The sequence below is a fragment of the Gopherus evgoodei genome, chromosome 12 (genome assembly GCF_007399415.2).
Source record: "Gopherus evgoodei ecotype Sinaloan lineage chromosome 12, rGopEvg1_v1.p, whole genome shotgun sequence".
Classification (NCBI taxonomy): domain Eukaryota; kingdom Metazoa; phylum Chordata; order Testudines; family Testudinidae; genus Gopherus; species Gopherus evgoodei.
Window position 1 is genome coordinate 26185797 of NC_044333.1, and position 24570 is coordinate 26210366.

Genomic DNA, 24570 nt, shown 5'->3' on the forward strand with positions numbered 1-24570 from the left:
TTCTCACAATATTATAGTTCAGAGAGATACTATAACGGAGATAGCTACACATAATCAAAGGTAATCAGTAGGAGAAAGGAAGGAATCCTGAACCAAAAAGTGAGTTGCAGCCAATCCCAGAGTGCTGTTTCAATCCATGATTGTATTTATTTGGTCTGTGTTTTAAAAGTTGCCCTTACAGAATGATGATGATTTACATTATTCTAATCTTATTTTAAATCTTTGAGAGGAATGCTAACTTTGTTTTAGTGTTTAGTAAACCAACAGGGTTACTAATAATTCTACCCCATCTCTGTGGTTTGTTTACTCCTTGACGCAAGCCAGGCACATCTGGAAGTAAATCATTGCCAGTCCAAGAGAGTTGTAAAACCAAGATTCTATCAAGTTATCATAGTTTTCAGAGTGCTCCTCCTCCCTGGCTCCAATTTGGGGCCCTTGGTTTTCTTGTCAGAAGTCCTGATTAGCTTCGCTGGGACCTTCCCCTCCCTTCCGCCTACTCCCTTCTCCTTTTTAGGGGCTTTTTTGGGATGGGGGTTAATTTGCTGATTTTTAACACATAAGGAAGTGAGAAATTAAAGCATTTTCTGTATCTAAACAAATAAACACATTAGAAGTGAGTTTCAACTACAATCAGACTTGAAAATAGAGCAGAAGATGGGTCTCTCAGAGTATGTCTACATTGGAGCAGGAGGTAAAATTTCCAGCTCAGGTCAACATACCTACACTAGTTCTGATCAAGCTAGACAGCGGAAAGTTACAATAATGTCACAACAGCATGGGTGTCAGAATGGGTTAGCTGCCCCGAGTACAATCTGTGTGAAACTCTAGGTACGTACTCAGGCAACTAGCCCGTCCCAATGCTTGTGCCCTGCTATGTCTGCACTGCCACTCTTAGCATCCTAGCTCCATCAAAACTCCTCTTTGTGGCCTGGGGCAAGTGGCTCTGCTTCAGTTTTCCATCTGGAAAATGGGGATAATAGTTTTTATCAACCTTGCATTGTGGTTGTCGGGGTTCATTAATGTCTGTAAAAAAACAAAAAACTTAGAAGACAAAAGTATTAGATCGGTGCTAAGTAGTGGCAGTAGCAATCTGTATTTATATGTAAAAACGTCAGACAACCATTGTAGTTTATAGGTAGAATAAAATGAAATATTTTACAGTGCCTAATAATTTAAATTTATATAGCACCAGGATTCCACTTCAAAACACATCATCAATTATTTACTTAGGGCTTGATCACTGGAGTCAGAGGCAAAGCTTCCATTGATTTAACTGGCACAGAATCAGGTCATTATTAGATACATATTAGCCCCGCTTTACCCACAGGAAAGATGAAACACAGACATGAAATGACTTGAGCAAGGTCCCCAAGTGACTCAGCAGCAGATCTGGGAATAGAACCAGTATCTCCTGACTCCCAGTAGGTGCTTAACCAGCACACCACACTTCCTCTCTGGAATGAAAGAGGCAGTGTTATATTTTTATATTTTGCCTCTTTTAAAAGATCCCATATTACAACTGCATCTTCCTTTCAGTAATGTTTGTCATACCTCTCATTATGACAGAGTCAGTATGCCAAAGTCTCCACCAGTTCAGTATAGCAGAGGAATACTTACAAAACAAGTTAGTTTCTTAGCAGGGGGATTTCAATGCACACAGAGGAGGCGGAATGCTCATGGAGTATTGTGCCATGACCAAATAAGGAAGAAAGGAGATTTCTGCATCCAAGCCTTAGTGAAATATTGCATATAATGGACATCTCTCTCAGCTATTCCTGCTGTGCTTGCTGACCTGCAGGTTTACATGTTAAACCACAAGTGCTAATAATGTAATGGGAAACCCTTTCACAAATGGACTAAGATATTTGATAGTAATGGTCCAAAACACAAGAGTAATTACTGTAGTATTTTTATAGAAGGGACTTGAAAGATTTATTACACATAATACAACATAAATGCCTTGAGGTGTAAGCTCCCAATCAAAATACCTGAAGGCAGAACTCAGCTCTAAGAATTAGAGAAGGGCTGGTATTGAGATTAAGTTTAGGGCAGGGTTTGAATTTGGCCTAAGTGGTAGAAGTCTCAAATTCTCACCATTTGAAGCTGTCATGGAAAAAGTCTGTTTTCAGGAAATTTAACTCACAGACAACCCAAATTACATCCCTTCTAGTTTTGGACCCAACCCAGAACAAAAATCTAGGCATATGTTTGGATCTGGCGATTCAAATTTCCTCTCAGTGAAATTCAAAAGGCTTTAGATATAGGTGGCTGGTTTCAGTGCATCTGTTAGGGATTCAGATGAAACATTTATTTCATTCCTATTTTTTTAAATAATTCAAAACACAGTGATTGAAATGGCTTACCTTTAAATATGGTGACATACAAAAACAGCTAATTGGAAAAATGGTTTCTCCCCATGGAAAATTTTAACTTTGTGGCAAAAAAATTTAAAAGCAAAAATTTCTAGTCAAAATGGTACCACAGTGTCTCAAGGGAGTTGTAGTTTATACGCTTTGTATCCCCTCTCTCTTTTTTGGTCTGGGCTTCCTGGCCAGACTACATCTCCCACAATGCACTAGAGTCTCATTTCTTGCTGAGCCACAGCCCGCTGAACATCATGGGATTCTTTAGTGTTGGTGCATCATGGGAAATGTAGTCTGGTGAGGGGACCTGGCCCATAGAGGAGGATAGGGGTATGAGGCAGATAGACTACAACTGTTGCTATGAGGCAACAGCATTTCTGAATTTGAACTTCTTGGATTTTGGGTGTAAAGCTTTTCAATTGAAAGACAATATTTTCCACCGAAAGCAGCTGCTCTTAGTGCAAAACTTCAGTCACAAAACCTGATTTTCTATCAAAAAAAATTTATCAAGAAATTTTTGACTAACCTGATTAACAAAGACACCCAATTAATTTGATTACAGGAATTTGACTATGAGACTGTTCAGGAGTATGTTTTGATTGTCTCAGTGAGAAATGATGAAGAACTGGTTGGGAAAGAGCAGGATGCCAGCTCTACAGCTACAGTACATGTGTTGGTTAAGGATGTAAACGAAGCACCAGTGCTTACACAGAAAAGGTATGAGGTCAGCATACCAGAAAGCATAGCGTTGGGAACAGTACTACTGACCGTTAAGGCTACTGATCCTGACATCCACACACCATCATTAAGGTAAGACTTTCCCTTTATCAGATTAGATTGCGCTATGGTGCATCCTTTGGGACTGATGATTTTTTGAAGTGCTCTGGAACGTTCTCAGTTGAAGAGCCCGAAATGATGTGTTCAGTTAACGTGGTTGTTTCTGGTGCTTCGACATGGCATTTAGCCAGGGGTGAAAGTAACTTAAAGGAGTTACTGGTATGCCGCAGTCCTGAGCAGGGCATGGCTTCAACCAAAAGAGGCATGGCCTCAACCAGAAAAGGCAGGGCCTTTCAAGATTTAAAGGGCCTGGGGGTCCAGATGTGGCTGGGAGCCCCAGGGCCTTTAAATCACCCCAGGGCTACCAGTGCAGAGGTGGCTGGGAGCCCTGGGGCTCAGGGGCAATTAAAGGGCCTGGGGCTCCAGCCGCTGTGGAGCGCCAGGCCCTTTAAATCACCACAGGAGCCCTGCCACTGCTACCCCAGGGCAGCAGGGCTCGGGTTAGGGCTGGGGTAGTGGCAGCAATACCGGCTTACTTTCACCTCTGCGTTTAGCCCATCCGCTGGCATCATTAGAGATAGCCACTCCTGGCCTCATTCTTTGATATATGGGACAAAACCACTTTCAGTAATGAATCTATAACCATGAAATGACAATACCTTGAACTAAAATAATCATACTAGGGAATCTATCACACTAAGGAACTGTAGGAGGTGATGCCTGGAGAGAATGGGCTGATCAAAAAGAATAATATGAGATGCTGGCACGCTTGTGATTTTAGAGGGAAATAATGTGTTATTTCAACCCAAAAGGATGTTCCCCACCCTGGCAACTTTCCAGCACTTGGGGCCAGCCCCTACTCTCAGAAAAGCCCCATGCAGGGTGGAGTGGGTGGCATTGTGAATTTCCCCTAGAAGGGAGCCAAAGGGGTGAAGATTGAGTCCAAAACACCACATCCACACATTGGTGGATCCATGACTGGAAGGAATGTGACTGGGCAGTGAGGAAGCAGAAGAAAAGCACCATACCACACTCAAACTTGTAGGGATTTCCTTATGTATGACACTGCCATCTCCAGTCCAGATCCAGATGGACAGACTGCTGCGGAGTTGAATAGGCAATAGATCAAGCCCTGTGTTATCAGTTTCCTAACCCGGTGACTACTCTGCACTGTGAAACAACCTGAGGGACAGAGGTAGATAGAAGTGAGTTACAGTGAGAGCAGGGAATAGAGAGGGGGCACACAACTGCCCCAGACCTCCCTGGCTCCCCCAAGATCCATGAGAATTCCCGATGGGATTTTGAGGGCTATACTCACACCTCTCCTGCTAGTAGCAATGAAGTAAATCCACCCCTAAGTTAAAGGGATGATCTGCAGAAAAATGAGTTGAAACATGTAGACTTTATTCGGGCTTTTCTTGTGTAGGCCATAATCTGGCTCCTGTTTAGGCAATGCAGTACCCGTGCTTTCATAAATATGATCACATTTATATCCTTCACTATCTGAATAAACCTAAAAGCCAAGTATAATGAATGCTAACTGCGAGATAAATTTGTTCATTCGGACATGTGGAGTTTGTTTCCATAATGATGCTGGAGAGGTTGTCAAATTAATACATGAGCCGGAACTGCATGTACCAGCATGTGAGCATTACCTTTAAACTGGGGACAGTAGATAGAAAAAGATATTTATAGATGAATTCAAAATGCTAAACTCATCTGCATTAGCCCATGAAGCATGGGTTTGGTGTGTTTTTTTCTTGTTTGTTTGTTTTTACCAAATGGAAGGTTAACAGTTCATTTTTTATTCAAAACATAAAATGGAAATTGTAATTGTTTAAAGAGCATCAACAGCAAGAGAGAATGAAAAATTCTCACATGTTTTAGAGGCACATGTTTGGATTTCTGGCTAAAGTGGGGGAGGTAAATTATAGATGCCCTGGAACCCTGCCGGAAAGCAAGCAGAAATTAATGAGCCAGTGTATAATTTCCTTCAAAGCACAGTCTACAGTTCAAATTACCTCTTATTTGTTTCTGTAAATGTGTACCCAAACAGCATTAAAGTAAGGACACAATTTTAATCTGATCCTTTTAAAAATGGATTAACCAGTGGTCTAGTAGTGTTCAATATTAAATACAAATTCAAAGGGAATCCTACCCAGCAGATTCCTGGGGGCCTTCAAAATTCTGGATTTCCATTTTGTACCCAGTACTTGAAATACAGTTTTCCCTGGGAAAGCCAGAGTTAACTTCTGAAAGTGCTGCATGGCTCAATTCCAAATGCATGCTACAACATGCTAGCATTGTCTCATCCTCTCCCATTTTGGCTATTGCAGCCTCCTCCTCTCTGGCCTTTCTAACATCCCTCTCATCCCCCTCAGGTTCATTTTCTGGCTCCCCTTTCTCCACCATGTCAGATATCCTGAGTATCAAAGTCCATGAATATGCAGGTGGGGATTCTTTCAAAGTGATGGAATTGTCAGCTGGCACAGACTTGGTGTAGCCAACTCCAGGAATCCTCCTTGCTGCATACTCTGGAGCCAGGAGCATGCTGGGATAGAGTGCTGGTGAAGCTGATGATCTGGCCCTAAAAACTCCACTACTGCCCACCAGTCAGACAGTACATCAGATTGAAAACAGTGGTGTACATCTCTCTCCACCCCCATCTGTTCTGCCCACCACCCGTAACTGGTCCATAACTCTTCACCCATAGCAATAAAAAGCATCAATTTTGTGAATCAGGCCCACAAGTGATTTAACTCATTGAACTTGAATTGATCTACACAGCCCCCATACTCCACAGAATAAGAGGCCCTCTCATTGACTTCAGTGGAAATCACCTGTATCCCTCTATGGGAGAATATGGCCCCAGGAGAATTTCTATCTACTGTCCCCAGTTTACAGGTAATGCTCCTTTAAGAATTCCTTAAAGGAAACAGGGTTATTTTCACATTTATTTATATGACATATCTGTTTTTAAAGCTCTGGGCTTGAATATTTCAGACTCACTAGATATTTTGTCAATTCCATCTTAATTTTTGAATTAGCAGATTGGAATTTTTTTCCTTTAATTTCATGTTGGTGATTTTGACTTTACCCCACAGTCTGAATCTTACTGTTCAGGGGAAAGGTGAAGTGAATTTATATAATTAATAGCTGCATCATAAATGTTCATAGTAGAATTGGCAGGCTAATGAGGAATAAATCATATTCTGCTCGTTGTGAACCTGCAATGATATTCCAGGCTAATAACATAACAGAGTAGGCTATGGTCTTATTATTCATTTAATAAAATATTAAATTAACATACTATAGATCACAGCTATCACACTTCACTCTGCAGTTACTCCCTAAGGAATGATTCAATGAACTGGCTTTCCATTGATGAGCATTCTGGAGAAGTTAGAGTCATGCAGGCTTTGGACAGAGAAATGATGCAGGATGTTTACACAGTGCAGGTTATTGCTCAGGACAAAGGTAAGAATGTGTGTTTGGTTTTGCATGAGAGATGTTTCTTTTGCTGTCAGGCACAGGGAAGAGACAGAGGACCAAACTCAGAGGTGATGCAAACAGGTTTGTAAGTGGCATATTTGTAAGTGGGTATATGTCTAAATAAGACATTCAGTCTACATTGGCATAACATATGCATTTGGAACAGGGGGCCAGAAAAGTTGTGCTTGCTCTAGACTTTGAAACATCTCTCAGATAGACTCTATGGAGAGACACTGGGCCAATCTTGATTACAAAGACAGGAGCATCCTGAGTCTATGAAACCTTGCACGATTTCACTAATTTTGCAACAGCATGGAGAGAGAGATTTCTATTTTAAAGTTTCATTCCTGCTTACTTTAGGGACATGGGACTAAAGACTTCTGTAAGCAGTGCTGGGCTTGTGTTTACATTATGAGGTAAAAACTGATAGTTCTGTCATTACCATATATGAAATGTGCAGCAGAAGACACCTTCACCAAAATCCTTCCTTAATGGACTTACTGGTGGTCCATTTACTATTGAAAAGGACAGGTTGCACTTCCTGGACCTATGCGTCATCTACACATCCGTATCTGAGATATACAGACTGCAAGGATTAGTAGTTTTGATGATCTGTTACAGCCAAATTCTGCTCTCATTTACATGCTGTAAATTTGAAGTAACATCACTAAGTCACAAGATTTACATCAAGGTAATTGAGAAAAGAATAATCTTTTGTTTCACCATCAAACCAACCAACCAACCAACCAACCAACCTGAGATATCACTCCCCTACTACTCCCCCGGGTGTTTTGTCAATTTAAAAATAAAGTGGGCACCACAGAGCTGGGAAACTTAAGGGAAATTGTTTAATGCTAAGAAAACAAATTATTTAACAAATATTTTGAAACATACCTAAAGAAAAGCTAGTTACTTTTTCTGTGGTGAATGGCTTTGATTAACAGTCTGTCTTCCATACCTCTCCACACTAAGAATTATATATGGATGGCCTTATTGAAATGTCCAGACTTAAACTCTTTCAGTTGTATTTAACAAGAGAGCTTGCTGAGTGATATTCAATTCACATTCAGCATCATAAACAGCATAACTTGATTTTAATTTTTCTAACTCTACCACCACTGCAATCAGTGAACACAGGTGCATGGTCTGATTGTATGGATGGAAAATGACAAGATTGTTTTTTAAAGACCAAAGCTGTTAAGTAAAGCATATCAACCATTCATTCCTATAAACGCTGCTTCTCAGCAATGATTCACACTTCAATGATGTCACAAATTTACTTTAAAAAAACCCCAAAACTAATTCAGACAAGAACATTCCTCTTTCAGCCTGTCTGATTCACACCTGTGTCTGACACCAGACAGAGAATTTACTATTGTCATTGTCAATGAAAGAATCATATGTGAATGCAAGTATTGTAATTATATAAAAATCTTCTATGTCGTATGAAGCTATAGTCATCTGGCTGCAGTGTGCAGTGGATGAAAGGCTTGACATTCAAATTGCCTAAAGCCACCACTGAATGGTAAATCACTGAATGTATTTAAAGGGGCAAGGTCAAGGAAATGACTGATCACATTTCTTTACAGATGATTGCAGTGAGAAACAAATAGGATGATTCATTCCAAAATATAAATAGCCACAAGCGCTCAAAAGGCCCAATCCTGCAAGGCACTGAAGCCAGTAGAAGTTGAGGCAGCTCAGCACCTTATGGAAGGAACTCAGCACATCCCAGGATTGTACCCTGATGTTTTAGTGTTCCCTGGTTACTGAGGGAGGATCCGTTCATAGAACTATCTGTAACCATACACATAGTGTTCCCAGTACTGACAGGGCAACAGTGGAATCACCTCCACAGTTCTAACACAGATCCTGGCTGCTACTACTTAGTAAGGGATCTTTTGTTCCTACCGCCACTTTATCAAATTTATATTGGTAAAGGTGCTAGTGACTCAACGTGAGGCTCACAAGACTTGCCACACAATACAAATCATTCTGGCTTTTGATCATGTGGTTGGGGCAGAGTACATGGACAGTTTTGGTGCGTATCTTTGTCTGTTAACTCCAACGGGGATTTCATGACTATACTCATTAGGTCTGACATTTGGAAAGTATTTGCCAATACATATTGTTTTATTGCAAATTCTAAGAAATATCAATCAGTTCACCTAAGAGCATCCTCCTCACATGGGCTGAGACTTAAATTTTCAGCCGTTGAACTTCTTTGTCATCCTTCTTCAGATTCTCTAGTCTAAGAACATCCCTTTTATGAAGAGCTTAAAATTATAGATATTCCTTTGAGTGTTGCTGTATCAACAACTGAGAGTGTTGCTCTCCTATAACTGATACCTATATCGTACATCACATGAAAGACTGCATTCAGACCCAAGTATTGAGTTTAAAAAAACAAAGATGATTGGTTTTAATTTTACCAATGCACTAATAAGAAAGCTAGGACTATATTTTCAGCTGTTGCTATTAAATGTGCAGACACAAAAATGCACGCATACATGTGTGCACAAATGAGAATTTGGTCATGTAGACTGGATGCTGTAATTTAGTGCATTTCACTTGTATGCTAGCAATCAATAGGTGTAAATGGTTGAGAACACCTGAAAATTTGGCACTGGAAAGTCTACACCAGGGGTAGGCAACCTATGGCACAGGTGCTGAAGGTAGCATGTGAGCTGATTTTCAGCAGCACTCACACTGCCCGGGTCCTGGCCACCAGTCTGGGGGGCTCTGCATTTTAATTTAATTTTAAATGAAGCTTCTTAAACATTTTTAAAACCTTGTTTACTTTACATACAACTATTGTTCAATTATATATTATAGACTTGTAGAATGAAACCTTCTAAAAACGTTAACATGTATTATTGACATGCAAAACCTTAAATTAGAGTGAATAAATGAAGACTCAGCACACCACTTCTGAAAGGTTGCTGACCCCTGGTCTACACTGACTTCCTATGGGGAGAAAGGGTTAGGATTTCTGACAAAGTTAGATAAGGAGATGTGCTTTCATACTCCTCCTTACAAGTTACTTGAAGGTTCTCAAGACCAAATGATTCATGCTGTATGACCAGGCTGAAAATGTGAGGAAGCTTCCAAGATACTAGCTGTTATATTACCTAAGATGTTAGACCATGATCGCATTACAGTATTTGATTCAGAACTGTATTCTATTAAGGCTTTCTGTGAACCTCATTTCCTTTATGAGACTGTCTGGTTCCATGGTATTACACAAACTTCCCACTTTCTCAAGTTTTATGGCTAAAGCTTTCAAAAGGACTCAGCACCCAGAATCAGGGCCAGATTTTCAGAACAGCTCAGAATGCTGGGTGCCAGTTGGGTACTGAACACTTTTGAAGATCTGGTTCCAGATTTCCAGAAGAGCACAGAAACTTTATAAACAGCAGTAATTCTAGCTCAGAAGTAATTTCACTGCAATTTTATCTGCTTCACTTTGTGGTTTTCTTGCAGGTAGCCCATCAATGATGGTCACTGCTGATATAGCAATCCACATCTTGGATGTCAATGACAACTCTCCATTCCTAGTAGGAGACTACTCCAAATCCCATCTCTGCACACCTCAGAGGGAAAAGCAATCTATCATTATCAGTGCATTTGATCTCGATGGGGCAGAAAACAGTGTCCCATTGATTTTTGCTCTTGCCAATAGCCCCATGCTTCAGAGAAACTGGAGGATCAACTTGATCAATGGTGTGTGATTGTGAATGGTAACTATAGGCTTCGTTACAGAGAAGTGATAGAAAGCCCTGTTTTAGTCCCCCTCTAACTTTGTCTTAGGAAAATTGTTTGGGCTGAGAATTCCCATGTTGAACATGAAGGCCAAGGAGAATGTTTGTGGGAAGTGGGAAGGACATCTGGCAAACGGTTTTTCCATTACAGGTCACTAAAAGGTTATTCCGATTTCAAAATTTGCTTTTTGTTCTTTTTTGGGTCTTACACTAACAGCTTTTTACTACACTTCCAAACATTCCACTGGTTAAACACCCCCAGAAAGCTCAGGATGTATTTGAAGGAGAAGAGTTTTAATTAAGCCAAATGATCAAATATTGTTTGTTATGGGTGGTTTGAGGGTCCAATCCTGCTCCCTTTGATTTCAATAGAAGTTACTGACCCAATTCCTGCCCTTAATAATGCCAATTGGAGTTTTTGTCATTGGCTTCAAGTAGGAGCAGGATCAGCACTTGATCATGCTCCTTCAATTGACTGGTTTTAGCCTAGAGAGCAATGGGATTTTTCCATAGCTGACTGCTAACAGTTCTCCATTCCACTCAAGTGATGGAGGGCAGTATTTTTGGAGTGGGGGTGGGGGGCAAGCACTCCAGGTCAGCACATAAGGGTTGTTTTATTAGGGAGAACCAGTAGAGTTTTTTTTTCCTAGTTAAGATTGAAAATACAGTCCCATTATAAGGCTGATTTTGATCTCCTTGTAACTTTTAAAGAAGAGTAATAGTCTCACATTTTCCAGCTCTTCCAGTCAAGTCTAATAGCAACTAGAAGATTTTCTGAAAATGCTGATTAAACTGAATAGGCACTTGGGGATCAAAAGACTTTAAAATGGCACCCTGTTGAAACTTTTGGAAATTGTCTCCTGTGTGTTTGTGTGTATCTGACTACCGCATTCGATAACATTACACAGACAATTGCAAATATTTTAAACTTTGGTTCACACAAGTGGCAGTTTTCAAAGGCAGGAGTAGTAAAATGTTTAAGAAACTGTCAATATTTGAAAGCCAGATGCGATTATCATTCAATGATGAAGCTTACGGAGAAAGGAATTATAGCAACAGAGAAAGGTTTTGTCATCAGCCTCTGAAATAATTCAACCTCTGGTTAGTTTTCAGAAGTCAAAGGAAGTTCTTACATCTGGCAAATAGATCTATGAGATGTTTACATGGAAGATACACAAATACCAGCTGCATAAAACTCTAAGATAGAGAGATAGATGGGTCAGTAGGGATTTTAATATAATATTTGTGTTAGTCAGATACCAAAATCAAAGTATTTTCTGTTAAGGGCTATTGTTGATAGAAAATATTATTTAATGTATTTGTCAATGGACAGTAAGATTTTTAGGAAGTCCTTATTATTGTTGCTTCTTGAGAATAATGTCGTAAATATAGTTTAATAGGAAAGTGTATATCGTTATGGAAACATTATGTATTCCTCTTTGCAGCTGATATTGATCAGTGTGTGTCCTGTGTGTGCGCGTGAGTATTTCCTGTCTCCTTTGTGTATTTTGAGGTTACTGATGGAATGGGGGTTATTTTGGGTCAGAGTTAAGGTTGCTGTGTTGTGACATAACACTCATTTCTGATCAAAATAATGGGTGAAATCATGACCCCTCCTCTGGCCCCTTTATGCCAGGTAAAATTGCCAGAGCAGCAGAAAGGAGGCCTACAAATCCTGGCTCCAACTGGGGGAAAATTCTCCCGGTGCCGGGTCTGTGGAAGACAGCTGTCAGATTGTCTCCCAAGCACCCCTTTGCAAGCCCTGGACAAGAGCAGGGGCTGGCCTGGGAGGGGTACATTAGAAGCAAGGCAGAATATAGTACTGCCGAGATTCCAGGCAGTGCCACAGACCGTATGGTGGTGCAAGGAGGCTGCCATAACTTAGCCCCTTAGCCCCTAAGGTACACTGGGGGCCTCCTCAGCAGCCCAGGATCAGGCAAATGCTAAGCCACCATAGCCTCCCTCCTCCTGGGCTGTGAGCTCTGTGTTGCATGTGTTAGAGGTGCAGCAAGGTATCTCATCCAGGATATTGTTACATGGGCAGTGTAAATTGTATGGTGTCCTTAACTCCATTTCCTTCCTTTTGATTGTACAGGCTTCATAAATGATGTGATGGGCCATGGCATTGATGTCACTTGGCAACCTTTTGTAACAAAGATTTTTGTGTTTGGCTCTCAGAGCCTAGTGCCGCAAGGTGCAGAGTGCTTCCTGCCTTTAGAACAGTGGTTCCCAAACTTGTTCTGCCGTTTGTGCAGGAAAAGCCCCTGGCAGGCCGGGTCGGTTTGTTTACCTGCCATGTCCGCAGGTTCGGCCGATCGTGGCTCCCAGTGGCCACAGTTTGCTGCTCCAGGCCAATGGGAGCTGCTGGAAGTGGCAGCCAGTATGTCCCTCGGCCCACGCTGCTTCCCACAACCCCCATTGGCCTGGAGCAGCAAACCGCGGCCACTGGGAGCCGTGATTGGCCGAACCTGCGGACATGGCAGGTAAACAAACCGGCCCAGCCCGCCAGGGGCTTTCCCTGCACAAGTGGCAGAACAAGTCTGGGAACCACTGCTTTAGACTATACAGCACCTTGTGGGACTAGGCCCTCAATCAGCAAGAGCACTAGTGGTATTGATGCCTTGTGATTACAATCACACTGGGGACTGCTCTGTAAGTGGTGGCTCTGATAGCCACTGGAAAGTATAGTGAATATTTTAAAAAAGAACAGGAGTACGTGTGGCACCTTAGAGACTAACATTTATTTGGGCATAAGCTTTCGTGGGCTACAGCCCCTTTCATCGAATGCATGCAGTGGAAAATACAGTAGGAAGATATATATATATACACACACAGAGAACATGAAACAATGGGTGTTACCATACACAGTCTAATAAGATTGATCAGTTAAGGTGACCTATTACCAACAGGAGAGAAAAAAAAACTTTCTGTAGTGGTATTGAAAATGGTCCATTTGCCACAGTTGACAAGAAGCAAGAAGTTGTGAGGAACAGTGTGTGTGTGTGTGTGTGGGGAAATAAACATGGGGAAATAATTTTACTTTGTGTAATGACCCATCCACTCCCAGTCTTTATTTAAGCCTAATTTAATGGTGTCCATTTTGCAAATTAATTCCAATTCAGCAGTCTCTTGTTGGAGTCTGTTTTTGAAGTTTTTTTGTTATAATATTGATTACCACTACAAAAAATTTCTCTCTCTCCTGCTGGTAATAGCTCACCTTAACTGATCACTATCCTTATAGTATATGGTAACACCCATTGTTTCATGTTCTGTGTGTGTGTGTATATATATATATATCTTCCTACTGTATTTTCCACTGTATGCATCTGATCAAGTGGGCTGTAGCCCACGAAAGCTTATGCTCAATTAAATTTGTTAGTCTCTAAAGTGCCACAAGTACTCCTGTTCTTTTTGCAGATACAGACTAAACACGGCTGCTACTCTGAAACCTGAATATTTTCAGTGTAAGGTTGGAAGAGACGGAATGAATGCAAGCCACAGCTGGTTTGTGTTGTTTTTCTCTCTCTCCTTCCCTTCTCACCCCCAGCTCTGATACTTGTCCTTCTGTTTCATTTTGCATGTTCTCTGTTACTCCGCAGACACACATGCTTATCTCACCATGAGAATCAGTTGGCTGGAACCCAAAGTGCACCTTGTTACCATTATCCTGAAAGACAGTGGGACTCCGTCTAAAGCCCAACACATTCAACTACCAGGTAATAAGAACGCATTTCATGCTGAGAGGGTTCTTATAACACATCCATTGATCTACTCCAGCAGTTCTCAAACTGTGGGTCACAACCCCATTTTAATGGGGTCGCCTGGGCTGGCTTAGACTTGCTGGGGCCAGAGCTGAAGATCGAGCCCCATTGCCCAGGGCTGAAGCCCAAGGCAGTGGGGCTCAGGTTACAGGCGTTGCTGGGGTTGAAGCTCTTGGGCTTTGGCCTCCCTGCCCGGGGCGGTGGGGCTCGGGCTTCGGCTCAGGCTTCGGTCCCCTCTTCTGGGGTCATGGAGTAATTTTTGTTGTCAGAAGGGGGTCGCAGTGCAATGAAGTTTGAGAACCCCTGATCTACTCTTTTCTCCACATTAATAAGTTAAGGAGTTATAAAGATCTTCCTTTGTAAATTATGGTCTCTACCGGCCTCTCTCTTTTCCCCTCTTTCCATGTGGCACCTGTAATGTGGCACCTGCAGTGGAATGTCTTCTCACATAGCACTCAGTTTGTTTTCTGGGTTTTAATCTGGAGGGTGTTTTTTTTATAATCACACTGGTGTTCTATTATTTAAGCCATTCTCATTATATACAGCACCCCATGTGCCACGCTGGAGCTTCAATTTTAAAGCTATCACTACAGCCATCTGCTTGTAAAAAAAGTCTTGCCTCACATCAGGCAGCACAAAGAGTTGGTAACAGCAGAGAGATCTGGCACTGGGGAGATGCAGGGTCAAGTGCAACCTCAGGAAAGTCCCTGATTTGACAAGGTTGCTCAGATATGCTGGCTGTAAACATGGCAGGCCTGCTAAGAGACAATAGCAGCAGCAGAACATCTTCGGGTGGGTGATTGCTCCTCATCTCAGCTAGAGAGAGAGTGCCCCCACGGCAACCCTCTGAAAGGAAGAAGGATCACTGAGGGCTTGTCTACATCACAAAGTTGCAGCGCTGGTGAGTGGGTTACAGCGCTGCAACTTAGGAGGTGTACACATCTGCAGGGCATCACCAGCGCTGCAACTCCCTGTTTGCAGTGCTGGCCGTACTCCCGTTTTGTCTCGGGTGTAGAGGATCCAGCGCTGGTGATCCAGCGCTGGTAATCAAGTGTAGACACTTACCAGCGCTTTTCTTGACCTCCGTGGAATAAGCAGGTATCCCAGCATAACTGAGGAAGCCTCTGGTAATCAAGCAGGTCTCCTTCCCCGGTTTGCTCTCGCGTTCCCCGAACCCCCGAGCAAGCAGGTCTCCTTCCCTGCGGTTTGCAGGGGGGTTCGGGGAACGCGAGAGCAAACTGCGGCGAAGCTGGTCTCCTTCCCCGGTTTGCTCTCGCGTTCCCCGAACTCCCGTGCAAGCAGGTCTCCTTCCCTGCGGTTTGCAGGGGGGTTCGGGGAACGCGAGAGCAAACCGCGGCGAAGCTGGTCTCCTTCCCCGGTTTGCTCTCGCGTTCCCCGAACTCCCGTGCAAGCAGGTCTCCTTCCCTGCGGTTTGCAGGGGGGTTCGGGGAACGCGAGAGCAAACCGCGGCGAAGCTGGTCTCCTTCCCCGGTTTGCTCTCGCGTTCCCCGAATCCCCCTTGAAGCCGCCCAACAGCGCTGCAGTGTGGCCACATCTAACACCACTTGCAGCGCTGGTTGCTGTATGTGTGGCCACTCTGCAGCGCTGGCCCTATACAGCTGTACTAATACAGCTGTAACAACCAGCGCTGCAAAATTGTAGATGTAGACATATCCTAAGAGACAGACTGGCAAAGAGAAGACACAGAAAGAAAGACAGGAAAATCCAAGGATACTCTTTGGACCTGTCTTGGTCACTTCCAAATAAAGGGCTAAATAATTACAGCTCCCCTTTGCCAAAACTCTAGGAAGTGGAGCGGGCACAGGGAGCCTCTCCAGCTAGCACATCAGTGCAGGAGCCAGACAACATAGACCTAATATTAAGGCTGTGTGGGGAAAGTGACTACACCAAGCAGCATGGCCAGCAAGGCTAGCAGCATGGCCAGGGTCCTGCCACACTGTGCGACAGCAGATGCTGTTCCTTTTTGTAGCAGGTGTAAGCACAATATAGCATGATCACTGTGGGACGGTACATGTGTCTGCATTGCACTGATGAAAGTCCTCAGAGTATCTCCAGTTAGTCACCTTCTCCCTATACCTCCTGGAGAGAAGCAAGTCCATGATTTGGCTGATAAGGGACACTCATGACAAGGGGTTTAGAGTGGATAATCAGAATGGTGCATTCTGGCCTTAAAATCCACAAGTCTAAAGTAAGAAGTTTTTAAGGTCAGGCTTAACAAAGCCCTGGCTGGGATGATGGGGGTTGGGACTAGATGACCTCCTCAGGTTACTTCCAACCCTGATATTCTCTGATTCTAAAAGGTGAAATATTCACAGCAAGCTATTCAATATGTGCAGGACTTGTAAATTATTTCAAAATTCTCCAACCAGTGCAAATTATTAAGCATAACAGAGAAAGATTTCATGCTTGTTACTCAAAGTGTCCAGGTTAGCAACATGCCTCAGCTAAAATAAAAATGAATTTTCCAGAGAATTAAACCATATAGCATTTTGCTTCTAGTGGCCTAATGCCAAGGCTGTTCTGGGCATTCCCACTGACACTATTTTTGCTGCCTTCCTTCAAACCGTCCTGAGTGCCAGAACACATTTTGGGAAGAGCAGTTTTGTTTCTCTGACAGTATGTACGTGAATGCATGAATGATATTTTTGCCTTGGACCAAGAACCAAAAATCTATGTTTCTATTTTGCATCTGAGCTGTTGCGTTTGTATATGTGAAAACATTTGTAACTTCAACAGAAGATATGCAATCAGTTATTTTATTCTCTGCCTTATTTGTGTCTTATTACCAAGAACCTAGACCAAACTAATGTCTGATGGAACCTCTTGTGTTAGTTATGTCATGTAAAGAAAATGAAAGCTTTCCTCACGAACAAACACCAATGCTAGAGCCCCAAAGAGTTACATAATTAAGGTGCCCTGTTCAAGGATTGTATTAACAGTGCAAAACATATTTTAACTACCAACAGTGTACATGTTAACAGTTCATTTACTGCTCCTCTCCCAAGTAAATATCCACAGTAATTTTCCTACTACAGACCCAGATGAAGCTATGGTAATTGGATGGAAAAGCACCACATGTGAGAGATGGCTGGGCTGGTTGCTGATCCATATACAGAGATTTTGTCTAATGGTTGCTATTTAGAGACAGAGAGGGGGAAGTATGGAGACTGGAGGAGGAATGAGGATCTAAAGAGTCAGGGAAGACATACCAGTGAGTCTGACTTCAGTGGCAGGAGAGATCATAGGCACATGAATGAGAGATGATATCACAAAACAGGGAAGAAACATGAGCTGTTAAAAATTAGTCTACATAAATAGCAAATCTAATTTGATAAACTTGGTGGAATTTACTTAGAGGATAATGAGCAGAACACACAGGATTGAACACAGCAAATAATCTACTCCAGGTTCAAAAGAAGGCACATGCCATAACACAGCACAGTCTGCTAGTAGCTAAAAAGTGAAAGCAGCTCAGAACAGAAGTATCATCACAGGTGTCATCTTTTGGGTCTGTGCCAGTGTAATTCTGAGCAGCTTATATGAGCTGTATGTTTGAGAAAGGGCCTTGTACCTTATATTTTATACTGAGCTTTGCCTCTGGGCATCTTTATCTTTACAAAACTAGGATTGGACATCCATATTTGCTATTTAAAGAGCTGCTTTTGCACCTTTAGCAGACAAGGGACATTTCTGCTGCTGATGTTCTGCTATGGTCATTGTCTGAAAGCAGCTACAAACCCATTTACAAACAGGGCCTGAGAGTTCTCCCAGGCCTGTACTCACCTATGGAGGGAAGCAAAGCACTGCTGCTGCAGTACAGCTGAGAGGGATAACTTCTCCCAGGGGAGAAAGAAACTGCCTGCTTTGCTGTTATATTGGGACTGATAAGAGGAGGAGCTGGAGAGAAAGCTGCACCTGAGTTGGGCTTGAGAGTTGGGCTTAGAATCAGCTCCTAATCAAGGAGCTATGCAAAGGATCATGAGAAATTTGAAAGGGCTGGTGGAATGAGCTTCACTACTCTGAAACCTGTCACTTTACTCTGTTGCTGGAGAACAGAAGGCTACCCCATGGGCAATTACTCCATCTGGCATTTGGAGGAGATTTTGAACACTATCCTCATGTTTAGTGTCAGTTCTTACAATTTTGCTTGTTTGAGCCCTATATAGAAGAAACAGAATTGAACCATCTCCTTTCCTTGACCCCAGAACGTCACCATGGGCAGATGGTCAGTACTGCTCACTCATCTAAGTGTCTGACAGGAATGATCAATTGACCTTATGGCCAGTCTTACTGATGACACTCACTCAACTAAATAGATAATAACGGGCTCAAATTCAGAGACAGCTGAATAAGTTAGGGACACATATGGATAGACTAATACTGTCTAGCTTAGCGTAGAGCATGTTTTTAAATTAGGAGGCTAAGAAAGGGAAATCTTTCTGTAGTACTTACCTGTACAAGCACAGAAAACACATAACTGGTGCATTCAAACTTGACTCTGCACAACCTTGCAACTTGGATGCAGTGAGTGTGAAACTCTACCAAGAACTCTACCAGAATGGCTCCTCCACTGTCTATGCTTAAGTGCCTGTTAAAGATCCTCCTGTCCCAATGCATATCGAGTTGACTAGTTTATAATCTGACTGTTAGTGTTCCTTTCCCAAACCTCTCTGTCCTTAAGACTGTGAGTTCCTCAGTGCAAAGACCATCCTCAAAAGTGTCTAACACTTAGAAGTTGCTACTGTGAGTAAAACACTGCTAAGAAAGGATGCAATCTAGGAGAGTATGTTGATTATGAGCATGCATATGAGCAATCCAGGCTTACAACAGTTTGAAATTCCGAGGACTGGCAGGATGAGGTTCCCCCACATTAGGTGTGCATTCATGGGCATGTTTCCTCTCACTGCATAGGTCAGGAGTATCAGATCAGGTTGCTGTACCATGTGTTGATGAGCCTTAATAGGATAAAGCACATCCTTGGCTATGCATCTGGCCTGGAGAAAACCCTGGTCTGGTTCACACAGCTGCATGGTGTGGCAGTGCTGAATACACCAGGAGGATGCTTGATTTGTTCACAGCCCTGCCAGTACTCAGGGTGCGCCTCTGGCTCACCACTGTTACATAAATGTGCAGGCAGCTAAGTGCTGGGACAAACCTAAAGGGTTAGGACAGGCTTGTGTGAGCAATGAACAAATGACACCAAAATAACTGCAAAACATTTACTGACTTAATCTGATCCTGCAATGAACACCTGTTAATGTCAGTGGGGTTCTGCACAGGGGTTCCCTGCCTAGAGCTCACTCCAGAATCAGGGACATTGTTGGGAAAACTGTATTTTAATGAGACATTTCTTCTTTTAGCAGACAGTCTGCACTTCAAGGGAGTGCATTCTTATTTCTTCAGTCTGGGCACTGCTGCAAAACATAGAAACACACAATATACATCAACAACCTATAGCATAACTAAAATACAAGACCTCAGACATATTCCTATTCAGCACAGTTTGGGAATCACAGGGTACTAGTTTATGTTTGAAATGCTATTCTTATAGTTTCAGTTTATATTAAGTCACACATTCTGTAACTGGATGCTGTGAGCACATGGAACAGATCCAGTTGCAAGATCAGAATCAACTACACGACGCCACAGTATATTGAGATTTCTAAATCATTAATGCACTGTAGTTTGTTTTCTCTGAATTCATAAGATGTTTCAAAAGGCTCAGTTACATTTTATAAGGTCAGCAGGCACTTACATTTTTGGGAGCCCATTGCAGTAGATGTGGGTGAGTCCAGTAGTCTGTAATGTTTTGATTTTTGTATTTAAAATTGTTACACAGATTCATCTGCATGCATTGCACTTGTATTTGAAAGAGAACCATTTAGAGGGGCTATTTTAAGGATCATTAAGTGAAACATCCTAAGTGCGAACACACTGAAAAGATAAATGGAAACATTTAATATCGACGCATCACTACAGACAACTGGGGTGCAGCAGAATAATCAGACTACTGTTCCATAGCTCCTTTTTAAAGACTGCAGTAAGAAAGTAAATACATATAATGAACTGTAGCAGTAACACCATTGATTAACACAGGCACTTACTTTCAAATAAGAGAATTCTGTGAATTCAATGGCCAAATCCTAGCACACTTACAGCGCTGGGAAGACAGGAGAGAAGAGTTCTCTAAAAGACTCTTTCACCCTCATAAGAGCATTGCAGGATACTGAGCTATTGCGCCATTGAATACTAAGGGCATGGACATTATGAACAGAGTCACTGCCATACCAGGTCAGACTGAAGTCTATCTACTCCATTGTCTCTGATAGGCTACGTTTACACAGGGATAAAAGACCCGCAGCATGGCTGTGGCTGGCCTGGGTCAACTAATTTGGGCTTGCAGGGCTCCGGATGCAGGGCTAAAATTTCTGTATAGACATTCGGGCTCAGGCTGAAGCACAAGCTCTGGGACCCTCCACTCGTGCAGGTCACAGAGCTTGGGCTCCAGCCTGAGCACGAACGTCTCCACAGAGACTTTTTCGTCCCTGAGCCCCATGAGCCCGAGTCAGCTGACTTGGACCAGCAGTGGGTTTTTTATCCCTTTGTAGACGTAGCTGTAAAAGTCAATGTCTGATGCTTCAGAGGAAGGTCTAAGAACCCACAATAGGCAGACCTGGGAAATTTGACATCTCCCATTAATCTACCAATCTAATCTAATCGACATTGATTTAAACCCTGATGTATGAGATTTAATATCCTTTCCAAAATGTTTGTGAGCATTAACTGTTATATCTTTGGATATTCTTGTTATCCATTGCATGACAAGTCCCTTTTTGAATCTTGCTAAGTTCCTGGCCTTAGTGACTTCTTGTGGCCATGAGATCTACACGTTATGTACTGTGTGAAAAAGTCTTCCCTTTTATCAGTTTTAAATTTGCCACCTTTTAATTTCATTGAATGTCCCATGATCCAAGTCTTATTGAAGTCAATAGAAAGATTCCCTTTGACTTCAATGGTCTTGGGACTGGGTCTTTAGTGAAACTGACTAGTGCATCTGTAAGTTTAGGTAGACAAATGCTCCACTTTAAATACATGATTAGCCTTACTGAACTCAAAAGGACCACTCATGTGTACGTTAAGCACATGCATAAATCTTTGCAGGATGGGTGCCTAAGAATTTCACAGAGATTTGGTCACACAAAGCTTTTGTCAAACAATTTGAATCTCAAATGTATAAAATCACAGGTCTGTTTGCAGACAATCTATGAACTGGGAAAAGAGCTAAATTCACCTTATACATTATTTATTGTAAGTTGTTCACCGGGTTCTATTAATGCAAATGATTTTCTCATGAAAGGGTTAAGACTGATATCTCAGAATTGAGGCTTCGTTGGTACATACAGAGTTGAATACAAGCCAAGCTCTTGCTTTTAAAATGTTAGTTTATAACGCTAACTGTGCTAAGTAGGGTTGGAAAGTTGTTATTACTGAAGATGTTACTATTTTAAAATAATTTTGCTAATGATTTCTTTGCAATTTCTCTCCCTGTCACATTGCTAGCTAGGGCTAAAAATATACAGAAGATGGTTTTTATTTTTGCCAAAGAGCTAGGCAAGGGCAGAGAAATGCTTCAGGGTTGTTTACATCTGATAGGAGAGGTGCTCATCAAAAAAATTTGGTTGAGAATGGGGATAGTCGAACTAATCTGGGCAAAATAAACTCTGAATCCTAGTCTGAGGATGACCTGATTTCCCATTTGTCTGAGTTTTACCCATATGAATACCAGGTCTTTGCCTGTGCCTGCTTATCCTTTTCTTTCATAGTTTTAGATAATTTTCTCTGATTCCCATTCTTGGATTGTCAAGGAGAGTTTATTTTGGTACAAATAAGGCAGAGCTGAGTTCAGCTGCAAACTCAGGATCCTTTTCCTTTCCCAACCTTGTAATCCTGTGTGACCAGGATCCCAAAGGAGCAGCACTGAGGTCACTCAATTAGGGTGAACTACAAAGAATGGGGCAGGCAATCCCCAAAGCTGGTGGATATTCCCACACTTAGATTTACCAAACCAACAAAAAACAGCTTCTATAATACCTTACTGGTTACCAAGAAGCCAGCATAGTTCCCTAAAAGCAATCCAGCATCAGGCCTTCACCCAGACACCCAAGTCAAATATGATGAGGATTACTGAAAATCTTATTCATCATATAAAAGAGGTCTACCAATCCCAAAGGATTGGACACATTACCTCCCAGGCTAATTAATATTCCAGACCTTACCCAAATACACGTTTACAGACTATTCTTATTAACTAAACTAAAATTTATTAAAAAAGAAAAGAGAGAGTGTATTGGTTAAAAAATCAGTATACCTACAGACATGAGGACAGTTCTGAGATCAGATTCATAGTGGAGATGGTGAGCTTTGTAGTTGTAAAGGGTTCTTTCAGATTTAGTCCATAGTCAATGTCCATATTCAGGGTAATCCAGTTAGGACTGGAGATCTCAGCCTTATGACTTAAGCTTCCCCTGCATGAAGCATCAAGTAGATCTGAAATAAAAAGGATCAAGATTCAAAGGGGTTTTATACAGTTCCAGGCCTTCTCTTGACAGGTCGGAGTCCTTAGGTGAACAGTAGGCAATCATGGAGACTTTGAAGTAAACCTATTTCCTAAGCATCACCGGTAATTAGCAACATATTAACATAAGGCAATTGCTTGTTTTCACCATTTGCAGGTGATTTGCTATATCTTTCAAAGAGAGATGAATACAGCCATAGCCTATGTTTACAGCTCATTTAAATGTTAATATTTCCTTTTGATCTCTGAATTCACAGAATACAGCATAGACAAGGACTGCTAAATTACATTGATAACAATATATATGCAAATACAAACATTATCTACCAATATGTCCCTAAAGGTTGAATCTGGGTCAATCAGCCTGCAAGCTGCTTAACCCTTTCTGGCCATGCGTCACACTTTGTATAAGATTCCTTGCAATTATATAACAGTGGTAGCAACAATTATTTGCATCGTTATACTCTAATTAGATAACGTCACACCCTGCCTTACATTTTAACTATACTTTACCACAAGAATCAGTACAGGACTTGGTGGAGGAGGCAGTATAGGCAGGTATGCCATATCCAACTATTGTTAGTACAGACTGAAACAAAATAAGGGGTGGGAAGGCAAGAGGGTGGGAACATGTTAGAGAATGTGCCCACATGGGAACTGATTGGTCCAGGCAGGCACAAGATCTGTCCATGTGGAGTTCATCATCCTCCCCTCCAGTGTCAGTTCTGATGAGAATGCTCTTTCAACTCAGGGGATTGTCCCTATTCATCTCTGATCTCCCTCGTGGGAGTTAATCCTGAATTCTTTGTCTTTCCTTTTGAACCCAGTGACTGTTTGCTTGTGTACCATGGAAGGAGAATGCATGCAAGAGGTTGGAAGGATGGAAGGGAAGCCTACAGTGATTTCTGCAGTGAGCATTATCGTTGGTACCTTGGGAACAATAGGTATGGAATTGCCCACAAAAACAAAAGAAACCAGAGTCTACTTTGTTTTAGAGACTCCATGTCTGCTCATTTGTAGCCGAGGTAGCATTTCAGTGGAAGTATTCGCTGATGCACAACCTTTGTTTTGATATTCTTACTATTACCTGCCATAATATTCACATTTTTTTCTTCACTTCCAATACCATTTACAAACACAAAAAAAACCCCAACAACAAAGAAAGCAAAAAATAACAAGGACTGGTTTGTGAATTGTTCTAATACAAAAATGTGAACACTGACAAAGAGCTCATTAGTGTTAAACTCATTTTGTTTTCCATTTCTCCCCCCAGGTTTCTTTGTGCTCATAATCTTTGTTCATTTGACCCTCCTGGGAGCTAATAAAAAGAAGAAATGCAAAGCTTGTGACAACCTTTATAGTCCATAGCATGACACAGCAAAATAATGGTCCAACTTATTTTACAAAACACTTGCAAATGGCTAGGTCAGCTGACACAGTGTGTCTAATCACATTCAATATGGTACAGTATATGGGATATATACAGTATATATCACAAATAGTGCAGTGATTGAACTCCCTACATAACTGACATGTCATATTTCTTTATTAGGAAACCTCCTTCAACTAGAAAAAACAAACTAGAATGGTTTTTGTCAGTGTAAGAATGTTTGAATTGGGTTGAAAAAGTAAATTGGGGACAGACAGAGAGTATCTAAGTCCCAGGGACTCCAGGTTTGTATCATCTTGAGCAACGGAAATGTGATTCCTTTCTCTCTTTTAGGGCCTGATTCTAAAAGGTATTGAATAGGTACTCTTAGCTGGGTGTTGAGGGCATTCGGCACCTTGCAGAATTGAGCCCAAATAGAAAGTCCTACCTT

The 24570-nt window shown here is 41.8% G+C and overlaps 1 protein-coding gene across 1 annotated transcript in view; it reads left to right on the forward strand.

Annotated features, from left to right (window-relative positions):
- Nucleotides 1-24118, forward strand: part of CDH16 (cadherin 16) — a 66474-nt gene extending 42356 nt beyond the window's left edge. The window contains exons 13-18 of the mRNA XM_030582289.1: nt 2926-3173; nt 6484-6617; nt 10116-10355; nt 13993-14109; nt 23578-23694; nt 24024-24118. Coding sequence (XP_030438149.1) covers nt 2926-3173; nt 6484-6617; nt 10116-10355; nt 13993-14109; nt 23578-23694; nt 24024-24118 — 951 coding nt within the window. The remainder of the gene's footprint in view (nt 1-2925; nt 3174-6483; nt 6618-10115; nt 10356-13992; nt 14110-23577; nt 23695-24023) is intronic.
- Nucleotides 24119-24570: the final 452 nt, after the last annotated feature.